General features: G+C 43.4%; 1 protein-coding gene across 2 annotated transcripts in view; it reads right to left on the reverse strand.

The window, feature by feature from the left end:
- Positions 1–4,648: 4,648 nt before the first annotated feature.
- The window catches only part of PDE6D (phosphodiesterase 6D), a 62,161-nt gene continuing 49,655 nt past the window's right edge, over positions 4,649–17,154 (reverse strand). The window contains exons 2-5 of one of the 2 annotated variants that reach the window (XM_023193791.2): positions 10,736–10,824; positions 9,689–9,814; positions 8,862–8,967; positions 4,649–5,257 (exon numbers count right to left, since the gene is read on the reverse strand). In XM_023193791.2, the coding sequence (XP_023049559.1) occupies positions 5,176–5,257; positions 8,862–8,967; positions 9,689–9,814; positions 10,736–10,824 (403 nt within the window). In that variant the 3' untranslated portion in view covers positions 4,649–5,175. The remainder of the gene's footprint in view (positions 5,258–8,861; positions 8,968–9,688; positions 9,815–10,735; positions 10,825–17,154) is intronic. The other variant, XM_023193792.1, reaches the window with a different exon arrangement.

Consider the following 17,154-nt stretch of genomic DNA (forward strand, 5'->3'; position numbering starts at 1 on the left):
TTTTTTTTTTTTTTGAGAAGGAGTCTAGTTCTGCCGCCCAGGCTGGAGTACAGTGGCACGATCTCAGCTCACTGTAACCTCCACCTCCTGGGTTCAAGCTACTCTCCTGTCTCAGCCTCCCGAGTAGCTGGGATTACAGGCACCCGCCACCATGCCCAGCTAATTTTTTGTATTTTTAGTAGAGACGGGGTTTCATTGTGTTGGCCAGGCTGGTCTCAAACTCCTGACCTCGTGATCCGCCCATCTCAGCCTCCCAAAGTGTTGGGATTACAGGCGTGAGCCACCGCACCCGATATTTTTTTTTTTCTTTTTTTGAGATGAAGTTTTGCTCTTGTCACCCAGGCTGGAGTGTAGTGGTATGATCTTGGCTCACTGCAACCTCCACTTCCCAGGTTCAAGCGATTCTCCTGCCTCAGCCTCCTGAACAGCTGGGATGATAGGTGCCCACCACCACGCCCAGCTATTTTTTTTTTTTTTTGTCCGTAGAGATGGGGTTTCACCATATTGGCCAGGCTGGTCTTGAACTCCTGACCTCATGTGATCCACCCGCCTCAGCCTCCCAAAGTGCTGGGATTGCAGGCATGAGCCACCACCCCAGGCCTCTTATGGCATTTCTGATAATTATTTATTGTATCCTCCTACTAGAGACAAACTCAGTAAAGGTAGGCTTGTGCCTAGCACAGCATCTTATTAGTGGGTATAACAGGCCTATAAGTGTGGCCTGAATGTGGCTATATCCCCTTTGGAAGACTTTCATGCCTAACTAGGGTCAGACTCAGTACTTCATCATATTCCCCATCACAAAAGCCCAATACTCAAAACACTGGCAAGAAACATAATGGGGGTACAGATGCGCGGGTGTATTGCACATTACACAGCAAAGTTTAACCGAAATTCTCTAAATAGAAATCTATATTCTTTCTCGCAAGTCTCCTTCTCCAAGGCTGTGAGGACTGGGATTCTTCCCCCATCTCCTCCCCAACACAGACTCCTAAGCCCCTCTTGATTGCCCTGAGCAGCTGAACTCTCCCTCTCAGCTTGTACAGGTCAGAGATAGGACTCTGTTCCTTAAGCAAGCCACTTGAAGACCTCAGTCTGTCCTGCAGCCATCCTCATATACACATCTATGTCTCTAACACATATTAAATGCTTCTACCAGTATTTCTCAAAGCATGGTCCATAGACCACCTGCATCGGAATCACCTGGCGGCTTTAAGGTGCAGGTTTCTGGGCCTCACACCTACTGATCAGACTCTCTGGGAGCCGGGTGGGGCGGGGAGATGCCCATGCTGGTTTGAAACTCAGTGACCATAGACTGTGCTAGGCCTGGTCTATATGAGTCTCTTTCCAGGAACATTCTGCGGCCTTCAGTGTATCCAGAAAAAGCTGCTTCTCCAGGCATCTGGGCCTGCATCAAGGCCTGCCATACAAGAGCTGACTTTGACTTCACAAGGGTCCTAGTCCCTACAGTTCCCCTGTCCTCTCCTTTTGCTTGTGTTTACTTAGGCCTGCACCAATTCCTTCCTCCTCCTCCTAGCATTCAGCCTTCCTCCTCACCAGTTCAAATCCCACCCACACTACTTGCAGCCCCTAGTCAGTACTGTGCCTGAAGCACACACTTTCTATTTTTCTTAGAGCAGCTAGCAAGAAGCATGTCTGACTGTTTTGGACAGACGAATGAGTGGAGAAGCATTCTCTGGGAAGTCCTTTCTCCACTACAGTGTGTTCAGTCCCATGAGAACATTCCTTGATGGAATTATGGGGAGCAGATACGGTTTAGCAAAGAGGAGACGGGTTCACTCTTAGAAAAAGAGATGGCATTTTACGAAGGTAATTCAGGCTGGGTGCGGTGGCTGACACCTGTAATCCCAGTGCTTTGGGAGGCTGAGGCAGGAATTTCTTGAGACCAGGAGTTTGAGACCAGCCTGGACAACACAGTGAGATCCTCATCTCTATAAAAAAGTTTTTAAGGCAGGGCGCAGTGGCTCACGCCTGTAATCCCAGCACTTTGGGAGGTTGAGGTGGGGTGGACCAAGAGGTCAGGAGTTCGAGACAAGCCTGACCGACATGGTAAAATCCCGTCTCTACTAAAAATACAAAAATTAGCTGGGTGTGGTGGCACGTGTCTATAATCCTAGCTACTCAAGAGTCTGAGGCAGGAGAATTGCTTGAATCTGGGAGGCAGAGGTTGCAGTGAGTTGAGATCACACCACTGCACTCCAGCCTGGGTGACAGAACAAAACTCTGTCTCAGAAAAAAAAAAAAAAAAGAGTTAAAAAAATTAGCTGGGCATGGTGGCGCACATGTGTAGTCCCAGCTACTCGGGAAGCTAAGGTTAGAGGATCTCTTGAGTCCAGGAGTTTGAGGCTCCTGTGAGCTAGTATCATGCCAACTGCACTCCGGCCTGGGTGACAGAGAGAGACTCTGTCTCTAAAAAGAATAAATAAATAGATAAATAAACAGTAAAGCAATTCATTTTCAGCTTGTTTTTTTCTTTCTTTCTTTTTTTGAGACGGACTCTTGCTCTGTTGCCCAGGCTGGAGTGCAGTGGCATGATCTCGGCTCACTGCAACATCTCCCCGGCTCAAGCAGTTCTCCCTGCCTCAGCCTCCTGAGTAGATGGGACTACAGGCACCCGCCACCATGCCCAGCTGTTTTTTCTTTTCTTTACATTTTGTTTAGTTCCTTTCTTCCTTCCTTCCTTCCTTTCTTCCTTCCTTCCTTCCTTCCTCCCCCTTTCCTTCCTTCCGACAGGGTCTTGCTTTGTCACCCACGCCAGTGTTCAGTGGCACGATCTCAACCCACTGCAACCTCTGCCTCCTGGGCTCAAGCAATCCTCCTGCTTCATCCTCCCGAATAGTTGGGACTACAGGCACACACCTCCATGCCTGGATAATTTTTTTTTTTTTTTTTTGTAGAGACTGGGTTTTACCATTGTTACCCCAGGTTGGTCTTGAACCCCTGGGCTCAAGCGATCCTTCCACCTTGGCCTCCTAAAGTGCTGGGGTTACACCAACTTGTTTTTCCATCCAAACTTTGGTATTTAAAAAATAGCTTTTGGGCTGGGCATGGTGGCTCACGTCTGCAATCCCAGCATTTTGGGAGGCTGAGGTGGGTGGATCACCTGAGGTCAGCAGTTCGAGACCAGCCTGACCAATATGGTGAAACCCTGTCTCTACCAAAAATACAAAAAAAAAAATTAACTGGCGTGGTGGTGCGTGCCTGTAATCCCAGATACTTGGGAGGTTGAGACAGGAGAATTGCTTGAACCCGGGAGGTGGAGGTTGCAGTGAGCCGAGATCATGTTACTGTACTCCAGCCCGGGTGACAGAGCGAGACTCTGTCTCAAAAAAATACAATACAATACAATACAATACAATACAATACAATACAATAAAGTAAAAAAATAAAAAATAGCTTTTGAAGACAACAGATCTAATATGAGGAATTGAATCGTCATTGAAAGATGGTGCTAGTACACTAAAAATGTACTGTTTCTCCTCCCCACCCGCAGATGCAAACAGACTCAGGTAATAGAGAGAAAAGGAAAAGAGGAATCCGAGAGCAAGAGCCACACCAAAGAGAGCCATACCTTTGGTGTGTTCTGTCCTCTGGCCTCAGACCTTACTGCTTTGGTAACTTGAAAACATGTAATTGTTGGTATTTTATAAAAGACAGTGGCTTGCAGTGAGCCGAGATCACGCCACTGCACTCCAGCCTGGGCGATAAAGCGAGACTCCGTCTCAAAAAAAAAAAAAAAAAAAAAAAAAAGACAGTGAAGGCAGGCCAGGAGTGGTGGCTCATGCCTGTAATCCTAGCACTTTGGGAGGCCGAGCCGGGCAGATCACCTGAGGTCAGAAGTTCGATACCAGTCTGGCCAACATGGTGAAACACTGTCTCTCCTAAAATTACAAAAAAAAAATAGCTAGGTGTGGTGGCAGGCTACTCAGGAGGCTGAGGCAGGATAATTGCCTGAACCCAGGAGGCAGAGGTTGCAGTGAGCTGAGATCACGCCATTGCACTCCAGCCTGGGCAACAAGAATGAGACTCTGTCACAGAACAAAACAACAACAAAAAAAGACACTGAAGGCTACTAGTAGCTCCGAGGTAAGAACACTTTTTGGTGTTCTCTTTTATGTCAGACCTGAAAGCACTGCCAGTTGTAATCCCTTTTCTCCCATGCTGGCTTCCAATGACAGCAGTCTTAAAGGCCTCCCAGCCTCCTCCCAGCCCAGATGCCTTCCCATCGTTCTCCAGTTAGGTCCATGCGGATCTGTTTGTTTTGTAGCTTCTAGTCTCATTTAGGAATACAAGAGTCCCTACTCTACCAACTTAGAACCGCCCTTTCTGGAAACTTCTTGAACAAATGAATACTGTAAACAAATAGAAACAATTAACAACAATAAACAAACAAAGGGTGCATGTATGTTGTGGAAAAGGCCCATTAAAGATTGTGTCTAAAAGACAAATGTTAACGTCATGGGTTTGGTTCAAGTATGTTGCACAGTTTTGGAAAGCAGTAACTGTGGCACTAGGGAACAAGATCTATCAGTTCCATTCCTGGAGTAAAATACAGTTGTGATCTTATATTTGGTTTCTTTCCATTATGCAGCCAGGTTCACTTTCCAGAAAAAGGAGATAAAAGCAGTGCCATGCTAAAGACTGTAGGAATATTTTAATTCATATTTTTAATTACATTATGTAATAATATCACAGTCTATTTTACAAGTTAAATGTATGAGAATGTATGAAATAGAAATGGTAGGAAAAAACTAAACATGGGTCAGGAACATGGAATTTTTCCAAAACCAGGGGCCAAAGGTAGATGTGTAGCCTGTAGGGCCCAAGGAGGAGACAAGGAGGGTGACAGGTACAGTTATCGGTTTGTGGTATGTGTTTGTTCCCTGTGTGGGGAGGGAAGGATTTGAGACCTGTCCCCTGCCCTGGTCTGGGGTTGGGAGTTTAGTCTGGTCAGCTGGAAGATGGCAGCTTGGGAAAAAGAGCCATCTGGTTACCTACACAGAGCTGGTCCCCTGGTGGCTGCAGGTAGGTTCTGCTGTTGAGGGAATTAGGGGGGGAAGTGTCAAAAATCAAAAATGTGAAGGAAAAAAGTAAACACAGTTTCCTCCTCCCTCCAAAAAACCCAAATTCTTGACATGCGCACACATTCTTCTTTCAAACATAGAAAAGTCTCACTCTGGATGTGCTTACAAGAAGATCGTCGTCAAAAAACTTTGTTTCTATGATAACGTTCCCACTGTAAGTAAGAAGAGAAACAGAGGGCAAAAGAGTGAGCATGTTAGGCACAAGATTTCATTTCCACAAAGTGGTTTCCGGTTTCCATCTGGATTCCTGGGCCAAAGGACATGTACCCACCCAGAGTATTAGCTTGGGGCCATTAAAATCCTTGTCTATATAGGGCTACAAGTCTAACACGACATTTAATTTATGTGGCTAGATTCATCCCTGTCAAGCTCCCAAATCAGAAGTGAGAGCATGTCTCCACTCCTTGGTACACTCTAAAGCCTTTAGTAGAGTGCTCTGCACACAGGGTGCTTATAGATCCGACTGACTTTCTGATACCGCATTCATGGACACCTCTGGCTGGTTTATACATAGAAGCCTGCAGACCTCAGGGGCAGCATCCTTCCCTACAGTACTCACTATAGTGGAAAGGTGGGCTTTAGCCTGGCCCACATCTATTTTCCTGCCTTTGGGTATCAGCACCTTGCTCTTCATTTGGGAACCACCCTTCCTCCAGTCCATGTGCCAAGTGAGTGGCCCCTCACTCACCTGGCAAAAGGGTGAACAGAGGATGTAACTTAGGCCCATCAGACTCTTTCCTTTGAGCAAGATCCTTCCTGTAGCTTCTCCTTGAGGAAGCCATCCAGGGATTCCTGCCCACCTGCATCTTTCGAGCCACCCCAGGTCTCCCCCTTAGTCTTTCAACTCTCGTATTAGCCAGAGCCTGTTTCTATGACTTACAACTAAAGAACACTAAATGATGCACCTGTATTGTGAGGGAAGAATTTTATTTTTCTTGGTGGGTACCTCAGTGCTCCCATTTGTAAAATGGGAGAGACCATGACCTTACCAAATCACACTTGAGCTGAGTTTAGGGCAACTGTTTTTGGGGGTTCTAAAAAGTTAAGTATAGTTGGTCCCCTACTTACAATGAATCAACTTATGAGCTTTCAACTTTCTAGTGGATTTATGGGGATATTAAATGCATTTTTGACTTATGATATTTTCATCTTATGGTAGGTTTGAGACAGATCGAGACTCTGTCTCAAAAAAAAGAAAGAAAAACAGCAACAAAACATCTGGCCTGGTGAAGAAGAAGTCAAATGAAGTTTAATAAAATCTAAAAAAAAACCAAAAACCTGCTTTCCTAAACTACTCTGTACTTTCCCAGAGTAATTAATAACCAGCAGATAAATTTCTGCTTGTAATTAATTACAAAACAGGTAAATAAGGTACTCAAAACCTGACTGGCTGATAGGATATAAAAATAGCTACCATTGTAATTAAAAATCTATTTTTAAAACCATTAAAACTTTAAAAAATTCTATTACAAATTTGTATGTATGTATGTATGTATGTATTTATTTATTTATTTATTTTTGAGATGGAGTCTCACCCTGTTGCCCAGGCTGGAGTGTAGAGGCACAATCTCGGCTCACTGCAACCTCCAGCACTTGGATTCAAGTGATTCTCCTGCCTCAGCCTCCTGAGTAGCTGGGACTACAGGTGCGCACCACCAGGCCTGGCTAATTTTTTGTTTTTTAGTTTTTGTTTTTTTTGAGATGCAGTCTCACTCTGTTGTCCAGGCTGGAGTGCAGTGGCGCGATCTCAGCTCACTGCAAGCTCCACTTCCCGGGTTTACACCGTTCTCCTGTCTCAGCCTCCTGAGTAGCTGGGACTACAGGTGCCCGCCACCACACCCGGCTAGTTTTTTGTATTTTTTTAGTAGAGACGGGGTTTCACCGTGTTAGCCAGGATGGTCTCGATCTCCTGACGTCATGATCTGCCCGTCTCGGCCTCCCAAAGTGCTGGGATTACAGGCTTGAGCCACTGTGCCCGGCCTATTTTTTTGTATTTTTATTAGAAATGGGGTTTTGCTGTGTTAGCCAGGATGGTCTCGATTTCCTGACCTTCCTCCAGTCCATGTGCCAAGTGAGTGATCCACCTGACTCCGCCTCCCAAAGTGCTGGGATAACAGGTGTAAGCCACCGCACCCAGCCTCTGTTACAAAATTTAGATGAGGTCTTGCTATGTTGCCCAAGCTAGTCTCAAACTCTTGGACTCAAGCAATTCTCCCCCCTCAGCTTCCCAAGTAGTTAGGATCATAGGCAAGTGTCACCACACCTGGCTCTTAAACTATTAAAAACTTAAAAAGGGGCTGGGCACGGTGGCTCATGCCTGTAATCTCAGCACTTTGGGAGACCAAGACGAGTGGATCACCTGAGGTCAGGAGCTCAAGACCAGCCTGGACAACAAGGCAAAACCCCGTCTCTACTAAAAACTACAAAAAATTAGCTGGGCATAGTGGTGGGTGCCAGATATCCCAGAGACTTAGGAGGCTGAGGCAGGAGAATCACTTGAACCCAGGAGGCAGAGGTTGCAGTGAGCCAATATTGTGCCACTGCACTCCAGCCTGGGCAACAGAGACAGACTCTGTCTCAAAGAAAAAAAAAAAAACAACTTAAAAAGTAGAGACAGGCATGGTGGCACATGCCTGTAGTCTCACCTACTTAGGAGGCTGAGGCAGGAAGACCATTTGAGCCCAGGAGCTGGAGTCCAGCCTGGGCAACATGGCAAGACCCTGTTATTATTATTATTATTTTTAATAAAATAAACAAAACCCAAAACCAAAACAAACAAAAAACCTAAAAGTAAATAACCTCAATTTTTTAAAAATTCAATATGGCTTTCATAAAGGAACTGTTGAAAGAGATGATCCAATATTACACAATTATCTGTGGGACTAACTCTTTTTTTTTTGGAAACAGAGTCTTGCTCTGTTACTCAGGCTGGAATGCAGTGGCGTGATCTTGGCTCACTGCAACCTCCACCTCCCAGTTTCAAGCAATTCTCCTATCTCAGCCTCTTGAGTAGCTGGGATTACAGGTGTGTGCCACCATGCCCAGCTAATTTGGGACTAACTCTTTAGAAGGTACTATTACTATAACATCTGAGAGACTAACACCTTTCCCACAGACAATGGGAGGTGGGAAGTTATTGACAGTGTTTTTGGACAAAGCACAAACAAATTGTTCTTTGAACAGGAACCAAAGCTATTCATATGGTAAGCTATTCACCAAAAAATTGTAACCAAGTATTATCCTTGAAAACAGTATTATTAATAGGACTTTGCCAGATTCTGTTAAAGGTGATCTAAACAAAATACAGAGATACCGGAAGTATGGTAGTCAGGAATGGGAGCAAATTAACATAGATTCGGTATATATTAAATGCCAGTCTCCTTCCATGCCATCGCATTTTATCTTCATTACACCTCTGTAAGAGAGAATTAATTTCTGTGTTTAGAGATGAAAGACTAAGGCTCAGAGAGATAAAGTATATTAGTGCCCAAGATGACACAGGTAGTCAGGGTGAATCAGGAATTTAAATCTGGTCTAATATAAAGTTTTTTTTTTTTAATTATTCTTTCCACTCTATCATACTGTCTTTTTTATATGAAAAAGGCCAGGAACCTGGAAACCTAGACAACCTTGGATACTCTTTTACTCTATTTCTCAACTGAGCTCTCTGCCCACTGAATGGCACCAGGAGTCCCACCTGCCTGGAATGCCTATTTCTAGACACACTTCGTAATTTCCTGAGACCTGCTCACTCACGTTAAGACGCTTGCTGGCATCATCTGGGACTCGGGTGCTGCCTCTATCAAGGACTGCCAGGTATTTGTGGAGTTAGGGATCACAAAGCCAAACTCGAAGAACCATTCTGAAGAAGAAGGAAAAGCCGGGGTGAGCAGGTGCCCCAGTATAAAGTTTAAGGGCTCTTTGTCTCCCTCCTCTAGAGTGAGCCTCTTCCTACCCTGAGAACCACCAAAGGAAGTTATCAGCAACCTCTCAGACCAGAGGCATAAAAAAGACAGGGAAGCCTCCTCAGGTTACCCTCTGAACCACACCAAAGGCTTGCTTCTCATGCTTTGAGGTCTAAAGGACTAGGACGAGTGACCAGGACACAACATAAGCAGCATTTTCTTAGAGGTAGGCTAGATGTGAACTATACATAGATACATAGCTCAATTCACTTGGACTAGCTCGAAGGGGCTTATGTGCCCTCTTATGCTGCATGGTGAGAATTCAATGCAGAGTGGCCTTGCCAGTCAAATCTGTATGATACTGTATGTAGAGCACTGTACTAGGCCCTGCTCATAGCAGCTTCCTCCATGACCATATCACAATACAATGTCAGTGCCTAAACCAGGTACCACCATCCATGCTCCCAGTGTCAGAGACCTCAGAGCCCCTTGCAGTGGCCAGCTTTGTTTTGGTTTGCTTTCACTGGGGATTCACAGTCTTGCAGAGTGTAGGAATCCTACCACAAACTGAGTTGTAAAAGGAATGTTATCAAAGCACTGCTTTAGTTCACTGGGTATTGTTGCCTTTTGTCCTGGTCGCCCTAAGCCCTGATTTCAGGCATGCAGGCAGCAGAATACCTTCTAGGCATTGCCCTTTGAAGTAAACTTTTTGTTCCAGGCGGAATTTTTCCATTTGTTCTGTTGAAGAAAAATTGAGTTCTCGAGACACTGCCTTGCACTTGAGGATTTTCTTGGGAACACGGGCTGGTAAGAGAAAAACAAATGTTGAAGCCATTCTAAATGAAAACCACATGACTATGATGCTTCAAATTTCTGGGAGCTTCTTACAGCTGATTTAGAGAACACTTTATTACATTTTGGATAATGCCTTGGTAAGTGCACTACACTTTGTGTGGTTGAAAGCAGAGGACTCTAATTGGTCACTCATATCTGAAAGATATTAGATCTTCAAGGAACACCAGGTTTTATGCATCTAAGGGCCTCATCTAGCTACTCTCATCAGGAAGCGGGCTGCATGGGTACCTTCTCTCTACTCTGTTCTGGTGATTTTAACCCCTTACTTCTTCTTTACTTCAGGGAGATAAAAATACAAATTTTCTTTTGGAGAAAAAAGTTGAGATCTCAGTTTCTATCTTTGGGTATGTTCTAATGGTAAACTTTCAGCACAAAATGGGTTTTGGGAAGTGGGAGAAAGAAACGTTAAGAAAGCAACTGGGTTGGGTGTGGTGGCTCACACCTGTAATCCCAGAACTTTGGGAGGCTGAGGCGGGCAGATCGCTTGAGGTCAGGAGTTCAAGACCAGGGTGGCCAACATGGTGAAACCCTGCCTCTACTCAAAATACAAAAATTAGATGGGTGTGGTGGCACGTGCCTATAATCCCAGCTACCTGGGAGGCTGAGACATGAGAATTGCTGGAACCTGGGAAGCGGAGGTTGCAGTGAGCCAAGATCGCACCACTGCACTCCAGCCTGGAGTGTCTCTCAAAAAAAAAAAAAAAAAAAGTTGTAATTGAAACTGTCAACATGTCAACAACACATGGATTAACCTGCTACGTCTTCAGGGGCTCACCCGCCTATTAGGTATGTGTTAACTTGGCTCTCTTATGCTCAGGTGCTAGTCTGGCATTGGTCACAGCCCTGTGTAGACAAAGGGTTGGAAAGTACCTTCATGCTCCACACCAGGGACAGACAGGTCTTCTGTTCCTTGCCAGAGAATCTTCCCTGTTTCAGCATCCCGAAGGTTCATCCAATTTCTGATCAAATATGACTAAGGAAAAATAAGGCACTGAAAGTGACTCCCACTTTGTACTCTAGGTGTCTCATGTTTACTCCCACTAACTCTTGTTTACTTTTTAAAAAGTCTGTCAAACTGCTCATTGCTATGGAAGCAGATAAGAATGTGTAGGAGAGTCAAAAAGACATCTAAAAGAGGAAGCAGAAACCTAGAGAAGACATTATTATCTACGAGAATCTTAAGGCTGTACACACTTAGAAACTGCAAGAAAGGGACAGAAAATGAACAGTGCAAAATTTAAAATTTACCAACAGGATCTAACCAACCAAGATAAAATACCTAAAGAAACAAATATCAGATGTACCCCAAGGAAACAATTCATGAAGATCACTCTATAGTGAAGGCCACAGTCCATAAACTTCACCCACAAGCACAGAACTCTCAAATTGCTTTGTAGTGCCCCGCCCCCCCTTTTTTTTTTTGAGACAGGGTCTCACTCTGTCACACAGGCTGGAGTGCAGTGGCACAATCTCGGCTCACTACAACATTTGCCTCCTGGGTTCAAGCAATTCTTGTGCCTCAGCCTCCCGAGTAACTGGAATTATAGGAGTGTGTCACCATGCCCAGCTTATTTTTGTATTTTTAATAGAGATGGGGTTTCACCATGTTGGCCAGGCGGTCTCGAACTCCTGACCTCAAGTGATCTGTCTGCCTCAGCCTCTGAGTGCCCTGTTTTTAAATATGAGAAGATAGCCAAGTATCACCAGAAATTCAAGAAAGCATTTATTATGAAAGACAGACCAAAACAAACTAAAAGAAAAAAGTAACTTAGAGGAATAAAGAGGCTTACAGATAAAGACATAAAGTTTTTAAAAGGAACATTAAAAAAAGAGAGATATGACATAAACTCTACAGACAATAAAAATTAATACAATAAAATTCTATATATTTTAGGTGAATTTCTCTGGTTTGAGGTTACAACTTATGAAGATGGTCAACTGATGTTCTCTGTCAGAAAATGCCTTCTAACGTAAGTATATTTTCTAGTTTCTGTATTGTTTGATCCATTAAATGAGCCAATAATACCAATTTAAAAAAGAATATTCCGAGAACAAAAAAGAACTCGAGTAATACATATATTTTGATAGCAGAACCAAACAACTCAATGCAAAGAAAAAATTGAAGAAAGCTTTCAGAATGAAAAAGGCAAGGATAGAAAACAGGAGAGCAGGCCAAGTGTGGTGGCTCAAAGCCTGTAATTCCAGCACTTTGGGAGGCTGAGGCGGGTGGATTCCTTGAGCTCAGGAGTTTGAGATTAGCCTGGGAAACATGGTGAAACCTCATCTCTACAAAAATACAAAATTAACCAGTCATGGTGGCGCACGCCTGTGGTCCCAGCTACTCTGGAGGCTGAGGTGAGAGGGCTGCCTGAGCCCACAAAGTCAATGCTGCAGTGAGCCGAGATCATGCCATTGCACTCCAGCCTGGGCGACAGAGGGAGACCCTGTCTCAAAAAAAAAAGAAAAAAAAAGGAGAGTAAGGGTACAAAAACTTATAGTCCAAGAATAGTCCAAGAGTTCCAATGTCTAACTAACAGAAGTTCTAGAAAGGTAGAACAGAGAAAACTGAGGGGAGGATGGCATCGATAAATTAATTCAAGAAAATTTCATAGATTGAAAGTGTCTAGGCTGGGCACAGTGACTCACGCCTGTAATCCCAGCACTTTGGGAGGCTGAGGTGGGCAGATCACCTGAAGTTGGGAGTTCAAGACCAGCCAGACCAACACGGAGAAACCCCGTCTCTACTAAAAATACAAAATTAGCCAGGTGTGGCAGTGCATGCCTGTAGTCCCAGCTACTCAGGAGGCTGAGGCAGGAGAATCACTTGAACCCGGGAGATCGTGCCATTGCACTCCAGCCTGGGCATCAAGAGCGAAACCCTGTCTCAAAAAAAAAAAAAAAAAAAAAAAAAAAAAAAAAGGCGTGTAGCAAATGCCCGTCACATCATTAGAGGATTTACATAATATCAAAGATAAAGAAAAGCAAAAAGCTTCCAGAAGTTAAACAAGTCATTATACAAAGGGTCAAATCAGAATAGGAAAAAAAAAAAAAAAAATCAGAATAAATCAAATTCAAAAGGAACCCTGGAGGATAGGAGATAATTTAGCAGGGCCTTTAGAATTCTCAGGGAAACAATTCCTGAAACAAACTCAAAAATATTTACTTTCTTAAGAAACTAAGGAAAACATGGTTTCATCAAAATGACAGAGAAAACCAAGAAAGGGGATGACATGGGATATAGCAACCAAGAAACAGAGGAAGGGAGTCCCCTGAGTGACAGTGAAGGAAGATTCCGAGAAAATAGCTCTTTAGCAGGTCTGGAGAGTGACTAGTCCAGGGTCCAGGCTACAGCAGGTCACAAAGCTCAGAAAGAGATTTTCTTTTAAAAAGATGAAATTCATAGTACCTAGTGTGTTTATGTGGAAAGGAGATTTATACAATTAGAGGGAGATTTTGGGGTCAAATTCATGAGAAGCACAGAAAACCTAAGCAAATGACAAAAATTCAAGTATTGACATCAAGAAAAATTAAGGTAGTACTGGAAGAAAAAAGTAGTCATAGTATAACTCATGGCTTCATTGCAAGTAGTGCAGATATGGTCGTAACAATGAAAGCACATGCTAACATCCAGTATAATTACCTGGGAGGATGAGGGAACAAGAGTATGTATGGATAGTCAGGCATGAAATGTTGAGAAACAACAAAACTGTCATTTTCCACAGTGGAAAGTGGATAAATAATGCTAAAATGGAAACATTAAGACATAGCCACAATATGCTTTTTAGAAATATCAAGATGAATACCAAATAAATAAGCTAAAAAGAATTGAAAATAGTTTTCTCTGGGGAGTAGAAAATAGGGGGACAGGGTGTGGTGCTCTTCATTAGAAACTAGGTAGCCTGTTTTTTTTTTTTTTTTTTTTTTTGAGATGGAGTTTCGCTCTTGTTGCTCAGACTAGAGTGCAATGGCACGATCTTGGCTCACCGCAATCTCCACCTCCTGGGTTCAAGTGATTCTCCTGCCTCAGCCTCCTGAGTAGCTGGGATTACAGGCATGCACCACCACGCCTGGCTAATTTTTGTATTTTTGTATTTTTTTTTTTTTTGAGGCGGAGTCTTGCTCTGTCGCCCGGACTGGAGTGCAGTGGCCGGATCTCAGCTCACTGCAAGCTCCACCTCCCGGGTTTACGCCATTCTCCTGCCTCAGCCTCCCGAGTAGCTAAGACTACAGGCGCCCGCCACCTCGCCCAGCTAGTTTTTCTATTTTTAGTAGAGACGGGGTTTCACCGTGTTAGCCAGGATGGTCTTGATCTCCTGACCTCGTGATCCGCCCGTCTCGGCCTCCCAAAGTGCTGGGATTACAGGCTTGAGCCACCGCACCCGGCCAATTTTTGTATTTTTAACTAGAGACAGGGTTTCTCCATGTTGTTCAGGCTGGTCTCAAACTCCTAACCTCAGGTGATCTGCTTGCCTTGGTCTCCCAAAGTGCTGGGATTACAGGTGTGAGCGACCTCGCCCGGCTGACTGTGATTCTTTAAATTATGAACACATACAACTTAATAAAAATAAAGTCTAAATTTAAGAAGAGAGTGCTAAGCTTTTTTTGTTTTGTTTTGTTTTAAAATACAATGGACAAACCATTAAAGGAAAAGAAAATTAATATTATACAAGCACAGAGGATAAGTCTGCAAAAGATCATTAATATTTGCAAAGAGACTGAGCTTCAGAAAAATATATGTATAATATAGATATAGTTTACATGTGTTTCTTTTTTGGTTTTCTTCTTTTGCTGTCTTGTAATCAGACTCTCTTCCCAAAGCACTCCATAGTCTCTCTTCCTTGTAGAAGGCAGTGACCGCGCTGCACTACAGCAGCTAGAAAGGCCAGATCCTTTTCTCCCAGTCCTGGTATAATTAGGGGTGAGCACAAGAAGGCCTAGCTTTGGACACTTGCTGCCCAGTTCTGGGGTCCTGAAGCTATAGGACTTGCAAGGGAGTTGGAAGTTCTTCAGGGTCGGGGCAGCAGGGGCATGCCAACCTGCCCTTTCCTACTGTGTGATCTTTGCTATAGACCCTGTCCTTCAACTTCCAGGCAGTTCCAAAAGCCTCGGATCAGATACCCTTTCCCATTGTTTGAATAGCTTGCAATGGAGAACCCTAAACAACACAGTTGACTGGAATCATCATGTGTGTAATAACACTATATTTTACCCTCTGGAGAGATTCTGTCTAGGTTTTGCTGCTATACAAGAAAAGTCTCAAAATATAACCAAGTGTCATTCAGCAGAGTGCCTGCAATGTGATGAGGAGTCTATCTTTCTGTGCACTCAACCTGCTTGTGGGCACCCCTGCATGAATGTACTGTCGCTTTCAGGTCACACTGGTTGTGTTACTCTCCTCTCAGGGTGTGCAATTCCTAACAAACTGTCCTTCTATGCTCAATACATTTCCAGACAGTGCTGTTCCTCTCCACCTATGTGATCTGCCTTCCTCTGGTTCATATTTTCAAACTCCACTTTTTTTTTTTCTAAACAACTAAATTCAAAAGCAAGTTTACATACTTGCTTAGGTCATGTCTCACAATTATAACTGCTATAAATATGCTCACACCTCCCAGCGTCTCTATATATTAAGAGAAAGTTTCCCAACTGCAGAAGGAAAGCAACAGATACTACTGCTCTATCAATCCCCTCTGAGCTAAGATCTAAACTGTCCCAGGCAGCTAAGCCCAAGGTTTTCTGAAGACATAGTCCTCATTTGACCTGCTCTGAACAAACTTTCCATTCTTTCACAGCAGACAGTGTCCTATGTACCCACTATGGCAACATGGACATCAGACTTTCTTAAATTAAACAATAAGACTAAACAAAACTAAAATGACTTCTACAGTTCCAGGCTCACAGGCAGGTGAGGCATTCTAGCAAAACTAGAAAAGCCCCAGAGGGTCCCTGTACAAAGCTGCGGCTAGAGCAGACTGAACTTCCAGAAAAAGTACTACAGTGACTGGCAGAGGTCAGAAAAGCAAAGCCTGGGGCCAGGACTTACTCTTCAATCTATATATTAAATGATAAAAAAGAAAGACATTTTAAATTAGTCTTCTATCTGGTATTTAGTGAATAGTAAATTTAAGCTCCCCTTATTTCAAGGGAGAGAAGTAGCTAAAAATACATGGTTGATTTCCACAACATGAGTGTCTTTTCTCTGTAAATAATCAGGTTAAGGACTTAATTGCTTATCCTTTTTTTTTTTTTTTTTTTGGAGGCGGAGTTTCACTTTTGTTGCCCAAACTGGAGTGCAATGGCGCGATTTCTGCTCACCACAACCTCTGCCTCCTGGGTTCAAGTGATTCTCCTGCCTCAGCCTCCCGAGTAGTTGAGATTATTACAGGCAAGTGCCACCACGCCCGGCTAACTTTGTATTTTTAGTAGAGACGGGCTTTCTCCATGTTGGTCAGGCTGGTCTCGAACTCCCAACCTCAGGTGATCTGCCCGCCTCGGCCTCCCAAAATGCTGGGATTACAGGCATGAGCCACCGTGCCCAGCCCTAATTGCTTACCTTTTTGGGAATCACATAAAAATATATTCTATAAAATATATTTATGTGTTTGGCCAGTTCAATAACTATGCACTTCCTGCACGTGCACCAATCTGAAAAATTATCTACCAGTATCTATATCATGTACTTCATTTTATAATCCTTGAACATTTTAATCCTTAACAAATTTTGTAAGATTTTATTCTCAATACAGCATTAGAGAAATACTAAGACAGCTCCATCCAAGGATGTTGGGATTGAGGCTATTGAGGGCCCCTCTAAGTTCTGTAATTTTAGGGGTGAAAAGGAAGCCCTTAGTTTATGGTAGAAATGCAGCAATTTGGGAACAACTTTACAAAATGGAAATCCCATAATAGTCTATTAGTAAGGAGAAATAAAAGTTATTAAGGTAGGTGTCTTAAAATAATAACAATGAGAAAAGCTGGTCCTCAAAAGAGGAAACTTCAAGTTGACTTCTGAGGAGCCAAAAAAAAAAAAAAAAGAGGAAACATTTGACTAAAAATGCTAGAAATGAAAGGCAAACTTTGATGATTGGTCATCATCTGGCTAAAAACATATGTGTTTTAACAGCTTATTGCTAACCAGATTTTTTAGAGAAAAAGAGCCCAAGTTTTAAGACTCAAAGGTCAAGTCACTTCCAATCTTGAGAGGAGGATTAGGTGGACAGGCTTTAAAGGAGGGGCTGGAGTACTATTTATAAATTCTACCCTCTGGGTCAGCCAGGTCTTTGTTCATT

The sequence above is a fragment of the Piliocolobus tephrosceles genome, chromosome 11, assembly GCF_002776525.5.
Source record: "Piliocolobus tephrosceles isolate RC106 chromosome 11, ASM277652v3, whole genome shotgun sequence".
Taxonomy (NCBI): domain Eukaryota; kingdom Metazoa; phylum Chordata; class Mammalia; order Primates; family Cercopithecidae; genus Piliocolobus; species Piliocolobus tephrosceles.